At 39.5% G+C, this 17,230-nt stretch overlaps 1 protein-coding gene across 2 annotated transcripts in view; it reads right to left on the bottom strand.

Moving 5' to 3' along the window:
- Positions 1–911: 911 nt before the first annotated feature.
- The window catches only part of RAPGEF4 (Rap guanine nucleotide exchange factor 4), a 143,352-nt gene continuing 127,033 nt past the window's right edge, over positions 912–17,230 (bottom strand). For both annotated transcript variants that reach the window (XM_014954656.1, XM_014954655.1), the window contains 6 exons: positions 16,943–17,033; positions 14,634–14,684; positions 13,907–13,994; positions 13,514–13,578; positions 5,300–5,354; positions 912–3,768 (listed from right to left, as the gene is read on the bottom strand). In XM_014954656.1, the coding sequence (XP_014810142.1) occupies positions 3,641–3,768; positions 5,300–5,354; positions 13,514–13,578; positions 13,907–13,994; positions 14,634–14,684; positions 16,943–17,033 (478 nt within the window). In that variant the 3' untranslated portion in view covers positions 912–3,640. The remainder of the gene's footprint in view (positions 3,769–5,299; positions 5,355–13,513; positions 13,579–13,906; positions 13,995–14,633; positions 14,685–16,942; positions 17,034–17,230) is intronic.

Below are 17,230 nucleotides of genomic sequence, written 5' to 3'. Positions count from 1 at the left end.
ATGCTCAAGGTGTCACCATCCCAGCTCTGTGGTCCCCGGCAGTGGATGTTTATTGTGGACACTGTCTCCTGGTCACCTGTCATCTGAAAACTATAGCTATGGCTCTGCCAGTAACTAAAGGAGGGACAGGGGCTCTGGGGCGTGAGGCCTAGCACGCGGACTGGCCGCACCAGCATTGTACAACCTGGGACCCTCAGGCATAACCATTATTTTATATTTTTTCAGTCTGCAGCACAGAAATAAGGAGGGGGCTGTGCTGCAGGGTTAGCGCTGTTGACACAAGTGGGTGTGATGAAGGGGCGAGACCTCCAGGACCTGCTGGAGGACTGTGTGGAGGGGATGGAGACTGGCCGGACAGGCTGGGCCATGTTTCCCACTGCAAATGGTCCCTGGGGCATGCTCCCCCTCAAATAATGGCTGGACGCTCCCCTGTGGTGCTAGTTGGCGTGGGCCGAATTCGGGCCCAAGTGCTACAACTAGAGCAGTTCAGAGCCCGAGCGGTGTGGGGATGGGGATTGCCCCACCATCTTCTGCTCGGCGGCGTTGGCACAGGATCTGAGCCCGGGCTTACGGACCAGAAGGGGTGTCCCTCCACTGAAGCAGGATCAAGTCGTGACCCGAAGCTGCAAGCACAGGACAAAAGCAGTGCGGGCCTTTTGACATTTCAGTGTTTCCTGAGTTCCTCTTCGTTCTTCACCCTGTCACAGCAGTCGCTTAGACTGCAGACAGCACGAGCAATATATCGACAGCCGCCTTCCTGCTGTAAAGTCAACACGGGGAGCGAGAGAAGCCCAGTGTGGATCCCAGAGCCAGTTTTATTCATCTAATCTCTAGGTATGTAGGCCGTGATCAGCACCATAGCAACTATCTGAGCCACTTGAATGAGTTAGATACAGAGATAGCAACACTTGTTATTTATACAGCACCCTTTATTGGAAAATTAAAAAATGCCAGATACCAGTTTCATTGAGTAGGTAAACTGCATTTGTCTGTTGATATGGAAGTGCCATAAAACCTCTGTTTGTATCACTGGGATATATCTACACGACAGAGGTTGTTTGGCAACAAATAAGTAAAACAGTTAGAGGTTCTAAGGAGTAAAAGAGTAAACCAAGGGGATAAAAACATACTAAACGGATGAAGAATCGGTCTATGTGGAGAGCCAAGCTGAAACTTGGCAGCTTTATAAACCAGTTAACACAGAAATAAATGGAAGTCCAAACAATAGGAACAAATCTGGAACAAATAAAATCATGAACTCACGAATGTTATAAAATTTATTGTAAAGATAAAAACGTCTTTTGAATTAATTGTGTCCCTGCAGTTTATTCTGCTGCATACTTTGCTTCTGGGAAGATTCGGTATCTGAAAAAGCCATATGAAGTATATTCATAGAGCAGTACAAATGGAAATAAGAAATATTTCTCACTTGAAATAATAAGACACAAATTTGTCTCTATGTTATTAGCTGGTTTTCCTCTGAATCATCTTGAACTTCTAGTCAGACAGCAAAGTTAAAATAAATTATTTCATCATGCTGCAGAATATTTCTTAACTGTGTAATTCTTTCCTTTGCAGAATGCAGGTACTGAGCAAATAGTGGTTCTATGTGTCGGCATTTCCCCAGTGACTCTCAGCTTTTGCAGAATTTATGTTTTGACTAAAAGGACGCAATTATTTTTATAGATTAAAAAAATTAAAATCTTTATCTGTATACTGACTCCACACAGTCCTGCTCAATGCCAAGAAAAGTATATTCTGTATCTGAGACAAAATGCAGACTATATCAATGAGGTCATCTCTGAAACTTAATTACGAGATAATAGTTGCAACTTGTAATTTCAGGCTCAATCAGTTTTATGACATCCCAGTTTGCAGAGCAGAGCTGGTGTGAATGCAACAGGAAAGCCTTTCGCCATTTCAGTGTCATCATTGGCCACCATCGGTGGTTGCCCGGCAGCGCTACAGCCGCCCCGTGGAGTATCCAGGCCTAGCACAAGTGATCTTGCCGGAGAACAGGAACACACCAGATCACCTCCTCCCTCGTGGCTGCAGGACCTGATAGACCTCCCTGAGGTGACCGAAGCCAGAGGCCTCTCGAGTGCCACATTAGCCAAGGTCTCAACTGGAGTTAGTCAACCTGAGGTAAAATCCTGGCCGAGAGAAGGTAACTTGTAGCGTTCACATTAGAGACCAAGCAGGGCAAATTAGTCAGTTGATAGCTAACATGAAGCATACAACCCTTCTCCATTTAAACTTTTCCAATTTAAATGTTTTCTGTCTTTACACGGGAAGGTAGGGAGCCTCCTTAGAAACTCTAATCAAACCAGCTAATAAAACCCTAGTGTTACACCACTGGATCTGACTGGCTTTACGCTGCAGGCTAACTCTGGTTTTGAGGCTCAGTGAATGACAAGCCAAGTTTGCTGTATCAGCCAATTAATAGCATCGGCATTTATGCAGGAATGAAGCTGAAAGTGCAAATAAGGCCAGCGACCAAACCTTTCCGGCAATTACATTTAATAAGGTACTGCGTGTTATTTACAGAAAACATACATCACACAATTCCTACACGTAAAATGCACACAAAGTATAAAGACAAAAGCTGCACTCCCGTAACATGCTAAAAAAAATAAATAAAACTGAATTATTTTGGCACAATAGCTACATAAATAAATATTCTAGAACATAACGAATTAACATTTATTTACAGTCTACTGAAAGTGCAAAACAATTGGCTGAAAATGAAGATATTTGTAAATGCTTAAGACCAGAAAATACGTGTTAACCAGCCACAATTAATTATAGCTGAAGTTTAAGGTTTTAATGTCCAGGAAATTATTCTCTTGAAATCCATTTGTGCATATTGTGCTCTTTTTGAACCAGTCCTTTGCTACCTTTATGCTATTGATTTCGACAACCTTACTATTGTAATGGAATTCTGTAAAAACCTGCTTGGTAATTTAAAAAAAGAAGAAAAATGTAAACACAGGTTAATATATTTGTCATTCAAAATATTTTCACTCTTCTCAGTTTTCTGAAATGGCCACACTGCTTGCAGTAGTAGGCAGTACTATTAAGATTAGAAATTTTTCTTAGTATCTGTTGTATTTCATAATGGAAACATTTCTAAGTCTTCTCTCAATGGAACTATACCTTGGACCTCTCCTGAACCTACAGTTTTTCATCAGATGCTTACATACATCTCCTCCTGAGGTCAACAGTAGCTGGGCAAGCTAAACTGATGATCAGTTTTGGTCCTGACCTGGAGAATAAATCATAAAATACAGATTTTTAATTAGAGAGAAAAATACTACCTCCCTTAGAATTGTTAGAAGCTTTTTGTGCATTTTTCACCTACTATTCTATTTTATCTTTTGCCTTTTTTAATCCATATGAGAAATCATTTACTACACTTTAAGAATTAACAGTTCACAACACGGCCACCCGTACAGCTACAGTGCATAAATTCCTCCTCAGCCAAAGTTCTCTGACAGGCTGGTACATTGTGCGTTGCCTAAGACCTTAGAATATGTTTTTGCTTATTTTTGTAGTGGCAGTGCGGTAGCAGAGAAAGTGAAGTTCTTAACAAGTGACCTTGACAGGATAAAAGATCATTTCTCATCATTGCTTCAAATGTTTATGCTCGACGCGGTTCTAGTCGGTGAGACATCTGTGATAAAGTTCTCTGGTTGTCAATCACATTTAATTGCCGCACATAGCTCCGAACATCCTGATGGTTCTTATTAGCTAGGGCTGCGTCGGGATCTGGTGAAAGAGAAACGATGTAGGATTGATACACTTCAACGAACAAATGCCTGAACAGAATGCCTAACTCTTTACAAGCTGTCACAGGAAACACCAGATCCTGCTGCGTTAAAAAGAAAATATTTAGAAATTGCTCTCTCTGAAACCTTTCCTCCATGTCTGACGGTCTTTCTGGTTACTACCCTCACAAATTAACTTTTTCTCTCAGACATCCTTGGCTACATTTGCTCAAATTGATGGCCCTTGGTTACAGTTTTATACATCACCTTACCAGTCAATAGCTGTAAATGATATAGCTAACTAGTGTGATTTAAAGCTGCCCGTCGGCTTTTGAACTAGCAGCTTTCACACAGATTCAAAACTATGTGATTGATTTAAGCCTCCTTTCATGAAATATTCCCATTTCTAGCTCAGTATTAAATATTTGTAATGCTAGTGATTAGTGGCTGCCCTAGTCAAGCCTCAAATTTACTACCTGTTTACACTACTTAACATAACCACATCATACCTACTCCAACAACAATTATGAAATACCACTGAGTTAAAATCTGCGTATCTTCAGCCTCACAGTGAACAGCTTACATTTTAATTACATATATGTTAGGTAACTTACACTTCTCTAAAAGAAAGATACTGAAGCATCTACTATATATAAATATGCACACACGCACAAAAAGCATGGGACTTAGATACAGTACATATATATACTGACATTTTGTTATATCATGCATACTGAAAATCCCCTTCCATTTCTAAATATGTGTAGGTCTAACTAGTGCTTAATACATTAAAATTAAAAGATACATAGCCAGAAAAACCTTAATGGTGGAAGAAAAAAAAAAAGCTCACTTGATCTTCTAGAGTTAAGCTTTGGCCCAGATGGAAAGAAACTATTTTAATAAAAATATATTGGTTTATATTATTTATTCTGTTCTTTGCTAAAGAGGAAGGCTGCTGTGAGGCAAAACGAATGAAGTGCTGAAGGAATGCCAGTGTGACTGGGACTGACCGTGCACCTAGATGGGATGAGACCCACAGAGCAAATCTGTTTGATCATACAGCTCTGTCACCTTACACGACCTCAAGTAAGTTCTGGTAATTATACTGACAAACAGGTTTTAAGTTCATCACCGTATGCAGTTGTGTCATTTATAAATGTCATGTTTCCGGCCTGGTTTCCTTTAAAACCAGGGTTTATCCGAGTATCTTGCATGTATCTGCCTGCTGCTGTCTGCTAGCCTTATTTCAGTCACTTCTGAGCCCACTGGCTAATTTCTACCAATTCTAATTTGACAGATGTATGGAGACCTCACAGATATTTAGCGCCTTCACATGCTTGGAAAAGAGATGGAGGAGACGGGGCTTATTAGAACTTCCTAAAAGATATTTCACCCTGTGAAACAACAGAGGATCCAAACATAGAAGAATCACTGGAAACCAAGCTTTTGAATTCTGGTACACACAGAATTAGTTGTAATTACTGTAGCTACTGATGATAATGCTGACTGTGCAGATGTTGCAATACACTTACTGAAAGATTGGCTTCGGCAGAATTTCACCGTCCTGACAGTGTTGGCAATCATGCGCTGGAAAGAAAAGATGGTATGCAATCAGAGAACAAGCACTGTATTTCATCATCATTTAAACGAAGCACCTATCTGTGCCTGAGTGTGAAGACATATGCCAATAAAAGCAGTCATATGAATGAAAATATAATTTTAATGCTGATACCCTCATATGTAGGGTGTGATTTGCATTTACACAGGCTTTAAATGAGCATGAGTATAATTTATATGCGCTCAGAGAACCCTTTCCCTTGCTTGGATGCTGTAAACGGCCTTAACTAAGAATGAAAATCAGCCCCTTCCTTGTGCATTTCTTTGATACCATCTTCTCGTGTTAAAAAGTAAAAAGGAATATCATGTAGGAACACCTTTGACTATGTACACGTTACTTTTCAGACCATCAGTTCCTAATAGCGAGGCCATTTCTAGAACATACTCAGCAATTAAAAAGCTTTCACCTTTCATATGAGTTTGAGTTTAAAATGCAGCCCTCTTGGAAAATTACAGTGTGAAATGAGCACGTGAGGGTGTATGTTCCCCGATTCCCCGTGGAAGCGTGCCTGATTCACAGGCTGAGAAGGCCACTGTTAGAACTGTGGCCCTGTAGGCAAGTTTCATCAGCCAGACCTGGTAGACAGTGTTGGCTTGCACAAGTGTATCTAACCCAGCCTGAAGTCTCTTCAGACCTCCTTGGCTGTGCTCGCTCTTCAGTAAATAAGCCATCATTTCAGTCACTTAAGTAAGAAAACATTAATCCATACATTTTGCTTTGATAAATCAGATGCTATTATATGATATTTTACAGCACACTCCCACCAGGCTGCTTCATACCTTCTTGAAATTTTGTTGAGATTAACAAGCTAGTCATAAGCCCTCACACAATGGAATGATGTATTTCTTCCTAGTGAACAGTAAAACTCAATATACAATTATAATCTTATGTGAAAATTATATTATAAATAAAATACCTTTGTGAAATCTGTTATTCTAGATGTGTGAATGCACCAGTGTAAAACATTCCTTACACTCATACTGAATAATCTTAAGACATTTTAATGACTGTCAAGCATACAAAACCGGGTATGACTGGGGATCAGCATTAGAAACACCACTGACATACCATGTAGTACATTTTTGTGGATTTCACACCGTATAATCAAATGAAATGTATCTATTCTGAAACTAATCTAAAATATTTTAATACTGAAACACAAGTTCCCAAAAGATCTAGAGAATTTTGATATGTGTCTGCTTATATTGTTCCTAAAGTCATATGTATTTACATATAGAAAATAAGTAGGTTTCAAGTACGAATAGTTTTTATACTATGTTAATTTTCATACCTCTTCAGCCATTACTACTAGGCAGATTTTCTAAGGCACTTATCTTGCAAACATACTCATATGTGCTCAGCATTAAGCATGTGAATAAGCCCCATTGACTTCAATGCAACCTCTTAAATACTCAAAGCACCCATTATAATACTGCATTGAGACAGAATCCACTGCATATTACAGTGTTGGTTCTTCAAGTTTAACCCAGTCAAATGAAAATCAGAACAACATGAACATGTAGACATGAATGCTTCGTAACGCTATGGATTCATAATTGGCTCTGTTACATGATGTTGCTATTTTGATTTATACCATTTCAAAAAGTGCTCCCCTAAAATATCTGTTTCAAGGACAGACTGTCAAGTTGAACTGGACCAGCCAACTTGGTGAAGTTTCAGGAGCATCTATCTTCAAGGGAAGCTTTGCTAAGGACACTTCATTTTTATGAAGATGGGTAGTGTTGCTTGATGTGCTTTCTACATGGATTGTTAATACATACCCTAATTTTTCATACCTGCAAATGTTTAGGTCTTGAAGTCTCATATCATAGAATCATAGAATTGCCTAGGTTGGAAGGGACCTTTCAGATCATCTAGTCCAACCATCAGCCTAACACTGACAAAATCCATCACTGAACCATATCATAATGATCTTTGGAGCTAGACTGTAGGCTCAGTGTTTGATTAGTTCAGTGCTAAGATTCTTAGGTGAAAACTACTTAGATTTATCAAAAAAAGTGTGTTCTTATGAATGATTTTACTCTTTTTTTTTTTTCTTTATGTGAGGAATTTATTCTGAAAAAAAGCATAACATTCAGAGTAAGTGCTATAATGCAGTATTGTAATGTAAGACAAATTATGTGTGTAGCAAGGATTTTAAAAAAGTTATCACTATTTCTGAATTGTATAGGCTATTCCAGGCAAGGAAAACCAAAGTGGCAATGAACTTGTCTAACTTCTAGTTAAAGGCCAAACTGCCGGGCTTCTTTCAGTTGGCTGAAAGGCTTCATTTTAAGAAGTTACTTTGCCTGTTCCCGAGGATAATCTCATTCACTATCTGCATTCAGAAGTATCCTGGCAATGATGAAACACACAAAAGAATGACGAAGTGGGTGTTAAGGCAGAATAAATGGAGAAACCATGGCCAGAAGACAGCATCAGAACCCAATGGGGAGATTCTGGAACATTAGGTATCCTTGAAGAGCTCCTTTCACATTGCTTTTTTTTCCAAGTGCTGTTGTACTTGCTAAAATAAACTCAAAAGAGCTCCTCTTTGGAAGGTGCAAATTGAACAGGAAAACAGCATATGAACCAAAAGTGAATTTCCCTTCCTGAATCTTGTAGATAAGTTGGATTGTCTTCTTTTGGTTCCAGAAAATTAGAAACATGTACAGAGAAAATGTTCAGATGGAAGTTTAATTGCCAGCTCCTCACAATTTTTCTTTAAGTAGAGGATTACCTCTAGTTAATGCCTGCAAAAATTAACCTCTGTTTACTCACTGTGCTAAAAAAGAGCATTATCAAAAAGCCATAGAAACCTAAATTTGGATCTTTCTGAAATAGAATGAACTGCATAATATAACAAGCAACCACTACTACCAGCATGCTATACATACACAAAACAATACCCTTTCAAGTTTTACGCAGTCTGGAATAGTGGCAGCAGGCCAGCACATTATCTTCTAATCCATTCCAAACCCAGGTTTCTAAATGTTATAAATATTCATATATGCCATAGAAAACTACTAAGGGCTTTAGTCACACACTTTTTGCATAATCTTTATGTTCCAAAAATGAAAGAATGTTTGCCTTTTTTTTGCATAAGGATCAGAGTGTGAATTCCCTTTTGTTCATCTCCACAAAACCCGAAAACCAATATGCGCAGATTCTCTAATCCTCATTTCACACCTGAAGGGTGAAGAGGCTTGACAAAAAGAGGCACCAGTGGCCAGCATCATGGCACCGACGTGTGCTGCTATGGCAGGTCAGAGCTCTCTCGTGACTTCTGCTCCCTCTACAGGTGCCATTTCTGAGACATGCTGGACAGCACGACATGGAGATGGTGCCACAGAAAGTGATCTTTGTTCAGGCTGTCTGGTGATTTGAGAAATGGCACTGATAAAGTTCCCAAATAATTGCATCTTCCCTCTCCCTATGCATACAAAATTCTTTACTGGCAGTCAAAATTATGCAGCTGAGGTTTAAAAAAAGGCACAAATCAGTAAGTGGTCAAGAGTATGAAATATTGCCTGTCCTTAAGGAGAGTCATGCTCAGTACTTTCCTCACTTTCTTCTCTCTTCTTTCCCTGGCAAGACATAATTCTAGGAAAGGGCTTTTAAATTTTTTCTAAATATATAGCTATAAAAGCAGTGTCACTTGAATGTTATATATTGCCACGCACTGTGCTGCAGGTTGTGGGTTGTCCTGTATCTGCTAAATCATACGGAGTTTATAGGAATTAATACTACTAGAAGCTTTGGGGGCTCTCCTTCACCTAAAAAGAGGGTCACTAGTGGACCTAAAAGACAAATGTGCATTCTAGATCACAAACTAATTGTGTTTGCTGTCTATTGCCACCTTATCTTTCACCTACTTGCAGCTCTCAAAATATCCTCAACTTGCCAAACTACATCTACATCACTTAAAAAACTTTACAAGCCTATTCATTCCTTGTTCTTCTATGAGAAATACGCCTTCAGTTTTCACATAGATGGGTCTTCTAAAGCAACATTTACAACTAACATCTACTGTCAACTCACTAGAGGAGAAAAGATGCAGGAAGTTTTTACCACATGAGTTCATGGAGTATATGCCAAGCTAGAAGGTACATCTGAGCAACACCATGGTGGAAACACCTTGTACCTTGTCTCCATCAGCTTCTCACAGTGAGATAAGTAGAAGATCTTCAATATTTCTCTAAAACTATGTATTGTTTAGTATTGAAGACAAAGCCTTTTAGTAAATGGTTATACTACTAATACCAGTAATTTAGTTATTCTGCCTGCTTACTGATAAAAGTATAAATAACATGCTCCAGGCTGGATTTCAAGGCCAAATGCTTGTTTCCTCCACCCCCTCCCTTCCTTCATGCAATAAATTGCATAGTAAAGAGCACAAGTACAGTGCAAATACAAAGAGTATACCTATTTCTGACACATTCAATATTGTTTGGCCACATCTTGTACAAATCAAATGGGCCCACTTACAAATTTCACTCTTTATGCATAGCTATGGCTCTACCACACACGGTATTCTCTTCCCTGGCTAGATGACCCTGCCCTCCCACTCCCCACAGCCTCCTCCAAATAAAAGGCATCCATGGGGATCAGGAGATGGGGAAGAAGAAGCGAGCAGTTACAAAGGCAGCAGCAGGTAAAGCTCAGCAATGCTCTGCAGAGTTACATCCCCCCACTGCTGCCCAGAGCACAGTTGTGCCACTACACCTCTGAAAACACCGATTTGTGGGAAAGTGTAGTAGGAAAAAATTCACTCCGTCCTTTTCTGTTTTAGCTTGACTTGCTGAAGAAAAAAACCCAGGCAAAAGTGCTTTAACACCATCTGTTTTTCCCTTCTTCTCTAGATAATTTTGTCAAATTTGAAAAAAGAACCCAGAGTTTTCAAACATAAGAAAGCTCCTACCAATTTTCTGTGAAAATAGATGGCTGCGGACAAGTGAAAGATCGTGTAAGTGCCCTCTTCTCCCGTCTCCTTCAGGGAAAAGGCTGTAGTGCAAGTTCCTATGTTATGACAAAAGCCTATTCACACAGAATTCCCCAGCCATGAAGAAACCACACATGCTCCAGCCACGAGGAAAGCTCTGAGCAGAGCTCAGGCAGCCATGAAATACAAACGTTTAGGAAACCGGGCCTCGCTGTTTCTGGCACTTGGGGAACTCCTGGCTCAGGCACTGTCTGACAGCTCCTGCTTGTTTTAAGATGCATTGTTTAATATAAATAATAACAAAAACATCAGAACATATAAAATATTTAAAGGAAGCTGTTTCAGCTAAAGAGATGCCACTAGATCAAACTTCTACTTTTGGCTGCCAGTTACAGGAATAAAGTTGTCAGCAGCACATCAGCTGTCGGGATCAGAGCTCTGTGGTGAGAATGCAGACACGATGCCAGAGGCTGTTCTCAGTTTCATCACTGTGCTCACACGAGAGATGGAGGGACCCACCTCCTGCGGTGGCAAATGGCACCACTCGTGGCAACTGCCCAGATATTTTTATTCATAAACTTCAGCAAGCATCAAAGTTAGGATGGATCAAGGGAAATAATTTTCCAAAGAAGGAAGATGTTTTACAGAGATGAGTAATAGAGTGGCTCCCAGCAATATTCAGATGTATCTCCATCTGACATTATGACAGAACATTATGCAGCAGAACAAACAGGCAGAAACAACAAATGGCAGGACAGGATTCCCGTGAGGAAATCTGGTTTCTGCTTTTCTCCTGAAAATGGCAGAATAACATCACAGATTTACCTTGAGTTTATACTTATGTAAAAGAGAGCTGAATTTATCTGAGCGTTATCTGGCTGAGTGGTCTTGTCTTCACTAGTTAATATCTGGCAATTATGTGTGGATATGACAGTTGTAAGCTTAACACAAGTAGGCGGTAGCGACTGAGGTTTAACAGTAGGCTTTTCTTCTCTGCTTGACCTGATGACACATGCAAAAAGCTAAAAACTGCCAGGTCCACATTAGGATTTGAATGCATTATGTGGGTGGAATCTGAATACATGTTTCTTTGAAGAGCTATGGGTTGAGAGAAGCGGTAAAAACTCTGTAAAAGCATGCAGAATAGCCAGTGAAGAACATTAAAAACACAAAAGATATACTTGTAGTAAGGCAGGGAGAAAAAGCAGAGTGTGCTTTCAGGTTGAGCACTAACTGAAGAAATGTTTAGAATACTGAGAAAGGAGAATGTTTCCCTTTCTGTTGCATGGAGGAACATGAGACGTGATATTGATTCTTTGAAAAATACATAGCATCAAAAATACATTAACTGATCTTCAGTTTCCCCTCCTAAAAGAAATGCTCAAAGCTCAGATTACTGATCAAAATGGGTGATATTACATTCACGTAGTATAAAATTTTATTAAAAACCTTTGGGTAGTACTAGTAAATCTGTGTTCTGGAGACAACATACTTCTGAAGGTAAGGCAATGTGCAGACTAGGGTGAAAAGGGCAGACCTGCAGCAGCCTAGGCACAGATCACTTTAAGCTGGTGCAAAATTCAGTCTTGGCCTTGGGAGTGCCAAACTGTGGTACAGAGTGGTGCAGAACCATTTCTAAATGACAAGCCTGGGTGGAAATTCTGTCTATGGGCAAGTGCTCCCAGGAGAGCTCTTGCGTCCTGTAATGGCTTTTGCATGTAACCAGGCATAAAGAAGAGCCTGAGGCACACAGCTCTGAGGCCTGCGGATATACTGGCTCCGCTGGCTCAGGAGGATTAAGTAGGCCAAGTGAGGTGGAGAACATGGAGCCAGCCACACAGCCATGGCCATAGCAATGCAGATGCCATCCCCCCTGGTTCGGAGGTGCTCCAGTTGAGTCTGAGATCTCTTTGTGTTCCCCAAAATATTTACTATCTACACTAAAATATATATATTTGTCTACCTAATTATAACAAGTAGTCCAGGAAGAAGTCCTTTTCTGCAGATAGAAGGCTCAAGACCTTTGGAAGGAGATGGAAACACAGCCTGCATATGCAATTAAAGAATGTCATTATTGCAAAGTGAGGTCAGGCCCTTACTCAGGCACTAGCACTACCATTTACCCACAAAAAAGTCTCAGCTTAGTAAAGAGGTATTTTCATCCTAGGACAGAGGCTCTCCTGGAGTCACAGACTAAAATCTAAGAGAAGAATTAACTCAGAATGATGATGACTGTGCAGTTTTCTAAAGAGCTGAAAGTCCTCTTCTCTTCCCCTCTGTGGCATCAGTGCTCAGCAGGTAAGACAAGCTCCTCCGCAGTGGAGTGGAAATAACCATGGAGTAGTTCTGAATACTGAAGTACTACGAACAAGAAGCGTAGATATCTTCTAGCATGGCTGCTGAATGGAGCTTTACTGCAGAAACAGTAAGTCAAGTTTGATTTTGCAATGCAGCTGCTCATAGCTGGGCTTGGCTAACCCTGGTTCTCAGATGTGGGTGTCATTAACCACATTAATTAAGACCATGGCCTTAGCAACCAAGAAAACTGTTTCTTACTTGAATTGAGTCTCAGTCGAGATTTCTGCCATGGGAAGTTGCCTGCCTACAGTTTTTGACAATGGTGTTTGAAATGATGAGAACTTAGGTGCAGGATTTAAAATAAAGCAGATTTGAGGCTAATCTAACCTTCTATCATTGATCCCCCTTTCCAATATGAAAGCAATCAAGTCACATAAGTCTTTTCACTTGTTAAAGTAAAGAAGAAAATAAGATGTTGTGCCCATTCTGTATTAAAGCTCCTTTCATACTCTGAGGAGCAATGCAGAATAATCCCAGCCTGAGGCAGTTCACTCCTGTTTGAAGGAAGAGCAGTTAAAATCACAGGCTGATCCCAAACTGGCTGTTAAAAATTGTCTCTAACAGCTCTGCTTCCTGTCACTGCTGCTGCCTCTCCTAGGAAACATTTTGGCTGTGCATGGCTCAGTGGGCAGTTGCTTCTCCACCTCTGTGAGGTTTTCCAGAAACCCAGAGGTCCCCAGTCACTGTGCATAATGCAGACTACTTTTGTCAGCTCTTGCTCCTGCCTTCACTTTCTCTAGCCCTAGAAGTCATTGCTGAGAAGTTTGCTCTTGAAGAGATAAGTAAGGAGGTCTTTTTAAGTTTTCATTTCAAGTATATCATACATACCATTTTTTCAAAGTTTACTAGATTGTCGGTGAATGTCTTGTTTCCCTCATGAGTAAACGTCATGTCTGCATAGAAATAAAAAACACACGAAAGGCCATTACTGAATGATGGCCACACAAAACAGCAGAACATTTTATCTATTCCTTATAAAAATCAAAGCAGCTATTAAACATTTAGTTTTTAATTTGCAGCATTTCTGAGACTAGTAAAATAGAGGTATGACATTCAGATGTACTAAAGCAGTTTTTCTTGTCTGTATCATGCTTTTTAAAATGGAAAAAGATCATACCTCACACTGAGATTGATTTTTGCTTTTTCTTGCAGCTAGTCTTATTCTTCAAATATTTGACAAATAGCTTTCAAGTTAATAATTCTGGTAACATCCAAGCTTACCTTTTATAAGTAGTGGCATGAAAGGAATTATTGGAGGGTCCAATTTAGCTACCGTTAGTCTGTAGGCCCGATGGTTTCTTGATGGATCCTCAAGAGAAAAAGAGAAATCAAATAATTACTGATATGTATTATTATATGTATTGAGACACTGTGTGCATTCATTTAGATGTCATGGCTTTTATTAAAATCATTATTTTCTCCTGTGGCTTTAAAAATGCTTCTGCAGACTAAGACACCTTTTATCATTCTCCCACATAGCTTACATGATGAGAATGCAGCTGCTAAACACAAATATTTTTTCATGCCAAATAGCAAGGTAAGACATGATTACAAAAAAATTGTTCATAAAAAGAACCACACATTTTTCCTCCCTCTTTGCAGCTGCAGATCCAGTTTTGCATATGTTGTAACACTAAAATGTATTGCCTGGAAAAATCCAGGTTGGAAAATGTAATTTCCCATATGTACTATCGGAAAACATGTGAGAAAGCTTTTCTGAGTTCCCAGATTAATTTTGAGTGGTACATAAGTTCTCTCAGAGTAGGTTCCTAAGAGTATAATTTATTAGTCATACATACTTGTTTTAGCAGCTCTAAAATGGGATCATAAACTTCTTAAAGTCAAACAAGGACATATAAAATGTTCTGAATCAAGGAATTCAAATCAGTTACTCAGAAACTGAATTAGCTCAGATTGTGCATAGAATAAGGGATCTATTGCTATTCACCATTAAGCTTTCAAACTCTGCATAGATCTTCTTGAACTTGCTTGGAAGTTTCTGTTAATAAAAACAAAAATAGAAAACCTTAATTAAATCCAATTTGTGTGGTAATTTTACTGTAAATGCCAGTTCCTTCTACAACGCCCTAAGTCAGTAAAGTGCTCTTTTTGCCAGATATTTCTAACAATGTGCTAATCTAAAATACAACATGTCTCCTAGCAACCAGATTATAAATAGAGACGGGACCAGCCATGAAACCTGGATCCTGATTTAAACCCCAACTTGAATTTACTCCTTTAGGATGTTTAGATTCAGATTTTTGTTTGGCTCACATCACAATCACTGAATTCAGAATGTAAGTGAAAGTTCAAGTCAATGGCTTCAGGACGTTCCTGATTACAGCCTATCTGAAAATGTAATTTACACACAGCTTGCGTAGGGGTATCTCAGCTTAATTATTCATACCTATGATGAACCGCCCTTGCAACATTCAAATCCATGCCTGGGCATTTCCAGGAGGTTTTTGTGCACATGCTGATGTATCACCAACTATTGCTCAAATTCCTGACGTGCCCAGCAGCCAAGGGCCTCTACCACTTCCTGGGATATAAATTAATGAATAGTTTTTTAGTCCACAATACCTACACAAATAAATCACGGTCAGTTGATCACGCAGTGACGGTGATGAGATGGGCTTTACTAAATATTTTCTTTCCTCCTCGTGTTACGTTATATATATTAAATAACTTTACTATAAACACTGTAAGATATGTTACAAATTAGTTTCAGAGATCACAGTAATGTTTTATGCATGCTCAGAATATGTCAGCTTTCTAGTTTTAATAAGAAATTTCTCTATATTTGCTGATTAAATCGGACTACTACTGGCAGCAGGTTACATTAAAAATTAATAGAGACTTTATAGTGCAGAAATTATTTTTTGCAATACTTTCTACATTTGGAGTGTGTACCCAGCAAGATATTTACACTGTGCCACAGCAAGGGCCTAATTTTTAATGATGTGTGTGAACAACTCTGTGCCTAGTTTGCATATGCATGCAGATTAGGTATTTGTGAAATAAGTGGGATAATTGGACATTTGCACCTGCAAATATCTAATTTGTGCATGCAACTAATGTAAATGCATGATAATATAGCAAAAATCAAGTCTTGATATGTTTTTTTTTAAAGTATATTCTGTATATATATCTGGCTCAAAATCAAGCTGCAGAGATTCTCTTTATAAACTGACTGCTCTACAGAACCACAGCGTGATTAACATTTCCCTGAACTCAAGTTCATATCCCAAACCTACAAACGATCTGTGCCCCACCACCACAGACCCTGTGCCCATTTCAGATTGCTGTATGTAGTAGATATATTAAATTCCCTTTTCTCTCTTCATACTACTCCTGTACCGTCTCAGCTCTCCCGGCTATTCCTCCCAGTAGCCACAAATGGAGGGTCATTATTTTGAGAAACTGATCTGCAAATCTTTGCCTTTAGCACCAATTGTGTATACCACTTGCAACACGTACTTTTGAAAATTGGACTGGTGTCTTTTCAGATGTGTTAGTCTGATCTCCCATTTCAGAACAGTTTTTTAAAGGTGTTCAAATTTTGGTCTCAGTTGCATCAATGACCTCAGTCATGCTAACTATTTTGAATTTCTAATGAACAAAATACATGTATATTCCAAGCTGCGCTGCTTTTCACAACCATGTGAAAACCATGTGTACTGGTTACATGTACTTATAACCTCACCCTGCTGAACACTGCGCCCTTTTTATATATTCACAGACAAAAGGGCAAAGCCAAAGAAAAAGGTGGAAGCTCTGAGAATGAGAACCAAACTGATAGCAAGCAGGGGAATGCATGTGAGAGAGAAAACCAGAACTGGTTAGGACAAACCCGCATTTTAACAGGGCAACAGAGTCCATATGGAGATCAGAAAATAACATGTAGAAACAGAGAATGAATTTTAGAGTGGAGTGGTCTCACTAAATGATCAGTAAAGTCAGAGGATGGGCTGATGTAAGAAGTTAACTGGCTAATTCGCTCATCCTGCTGGGCAGTTTAGCTCATCAATAGAAGCTGCTGTTGTCACTCTTGTTAACCGCTTTTGAGTATTCAACACACATATGGGTATACTGTCTTACTAATAATAATTGCCAGCCTTAGCTAAAGGCTTCTGCTCAGGAGCTGAATTAGTCGATCTAATTTTATCAGTAATAAAGGCCCAAGTCATATTTTTGCTAACTAAAAACACAAATCCCAGTCAAACTTCTTGGAATTGGATTTTAGGTAAGACTTACCTCCCATGTTAATGAGAGACGACTCACAGCAACATTACTCAGTCCCATAATAATAGCGAAAAAGGAATTCAGATTTTTGTATTCTTTACAGCTGAAACACAAAGGGCCAGGTTTTGAGTTGTATGTATGGGTCAGGGCAGAAGCACACATGACAACCTGAAGAGAGCTGAACCCAGGCATCTAGCACAGATGTGACTGAACTTGGGCAGCCCGGGCCAGCATGCCTGTGGCACTCCACTGCACCAACGCATGAGTAATTCACCGCGCTACTGAGGCTCCTTTCCCCCC

This window comes from Calidris pugnax, unplaced genomic scaffold (assembly GCF_001431845.1).
Source record: "Calidris pugnax isolate Ruff unplaced genomic scaffold, ASM143184v1 scaffold103, whole genome shotgun sequence".
Lineage (NCBI taxonomy): Eukaryota > Metazoa > Chordata > Aves > Charadriiformes > Scolopacidae > Calidris > Calidris pugnax.
This window is presented reverse-complemented; position numbering and strand designations above follow the sequence as displayed.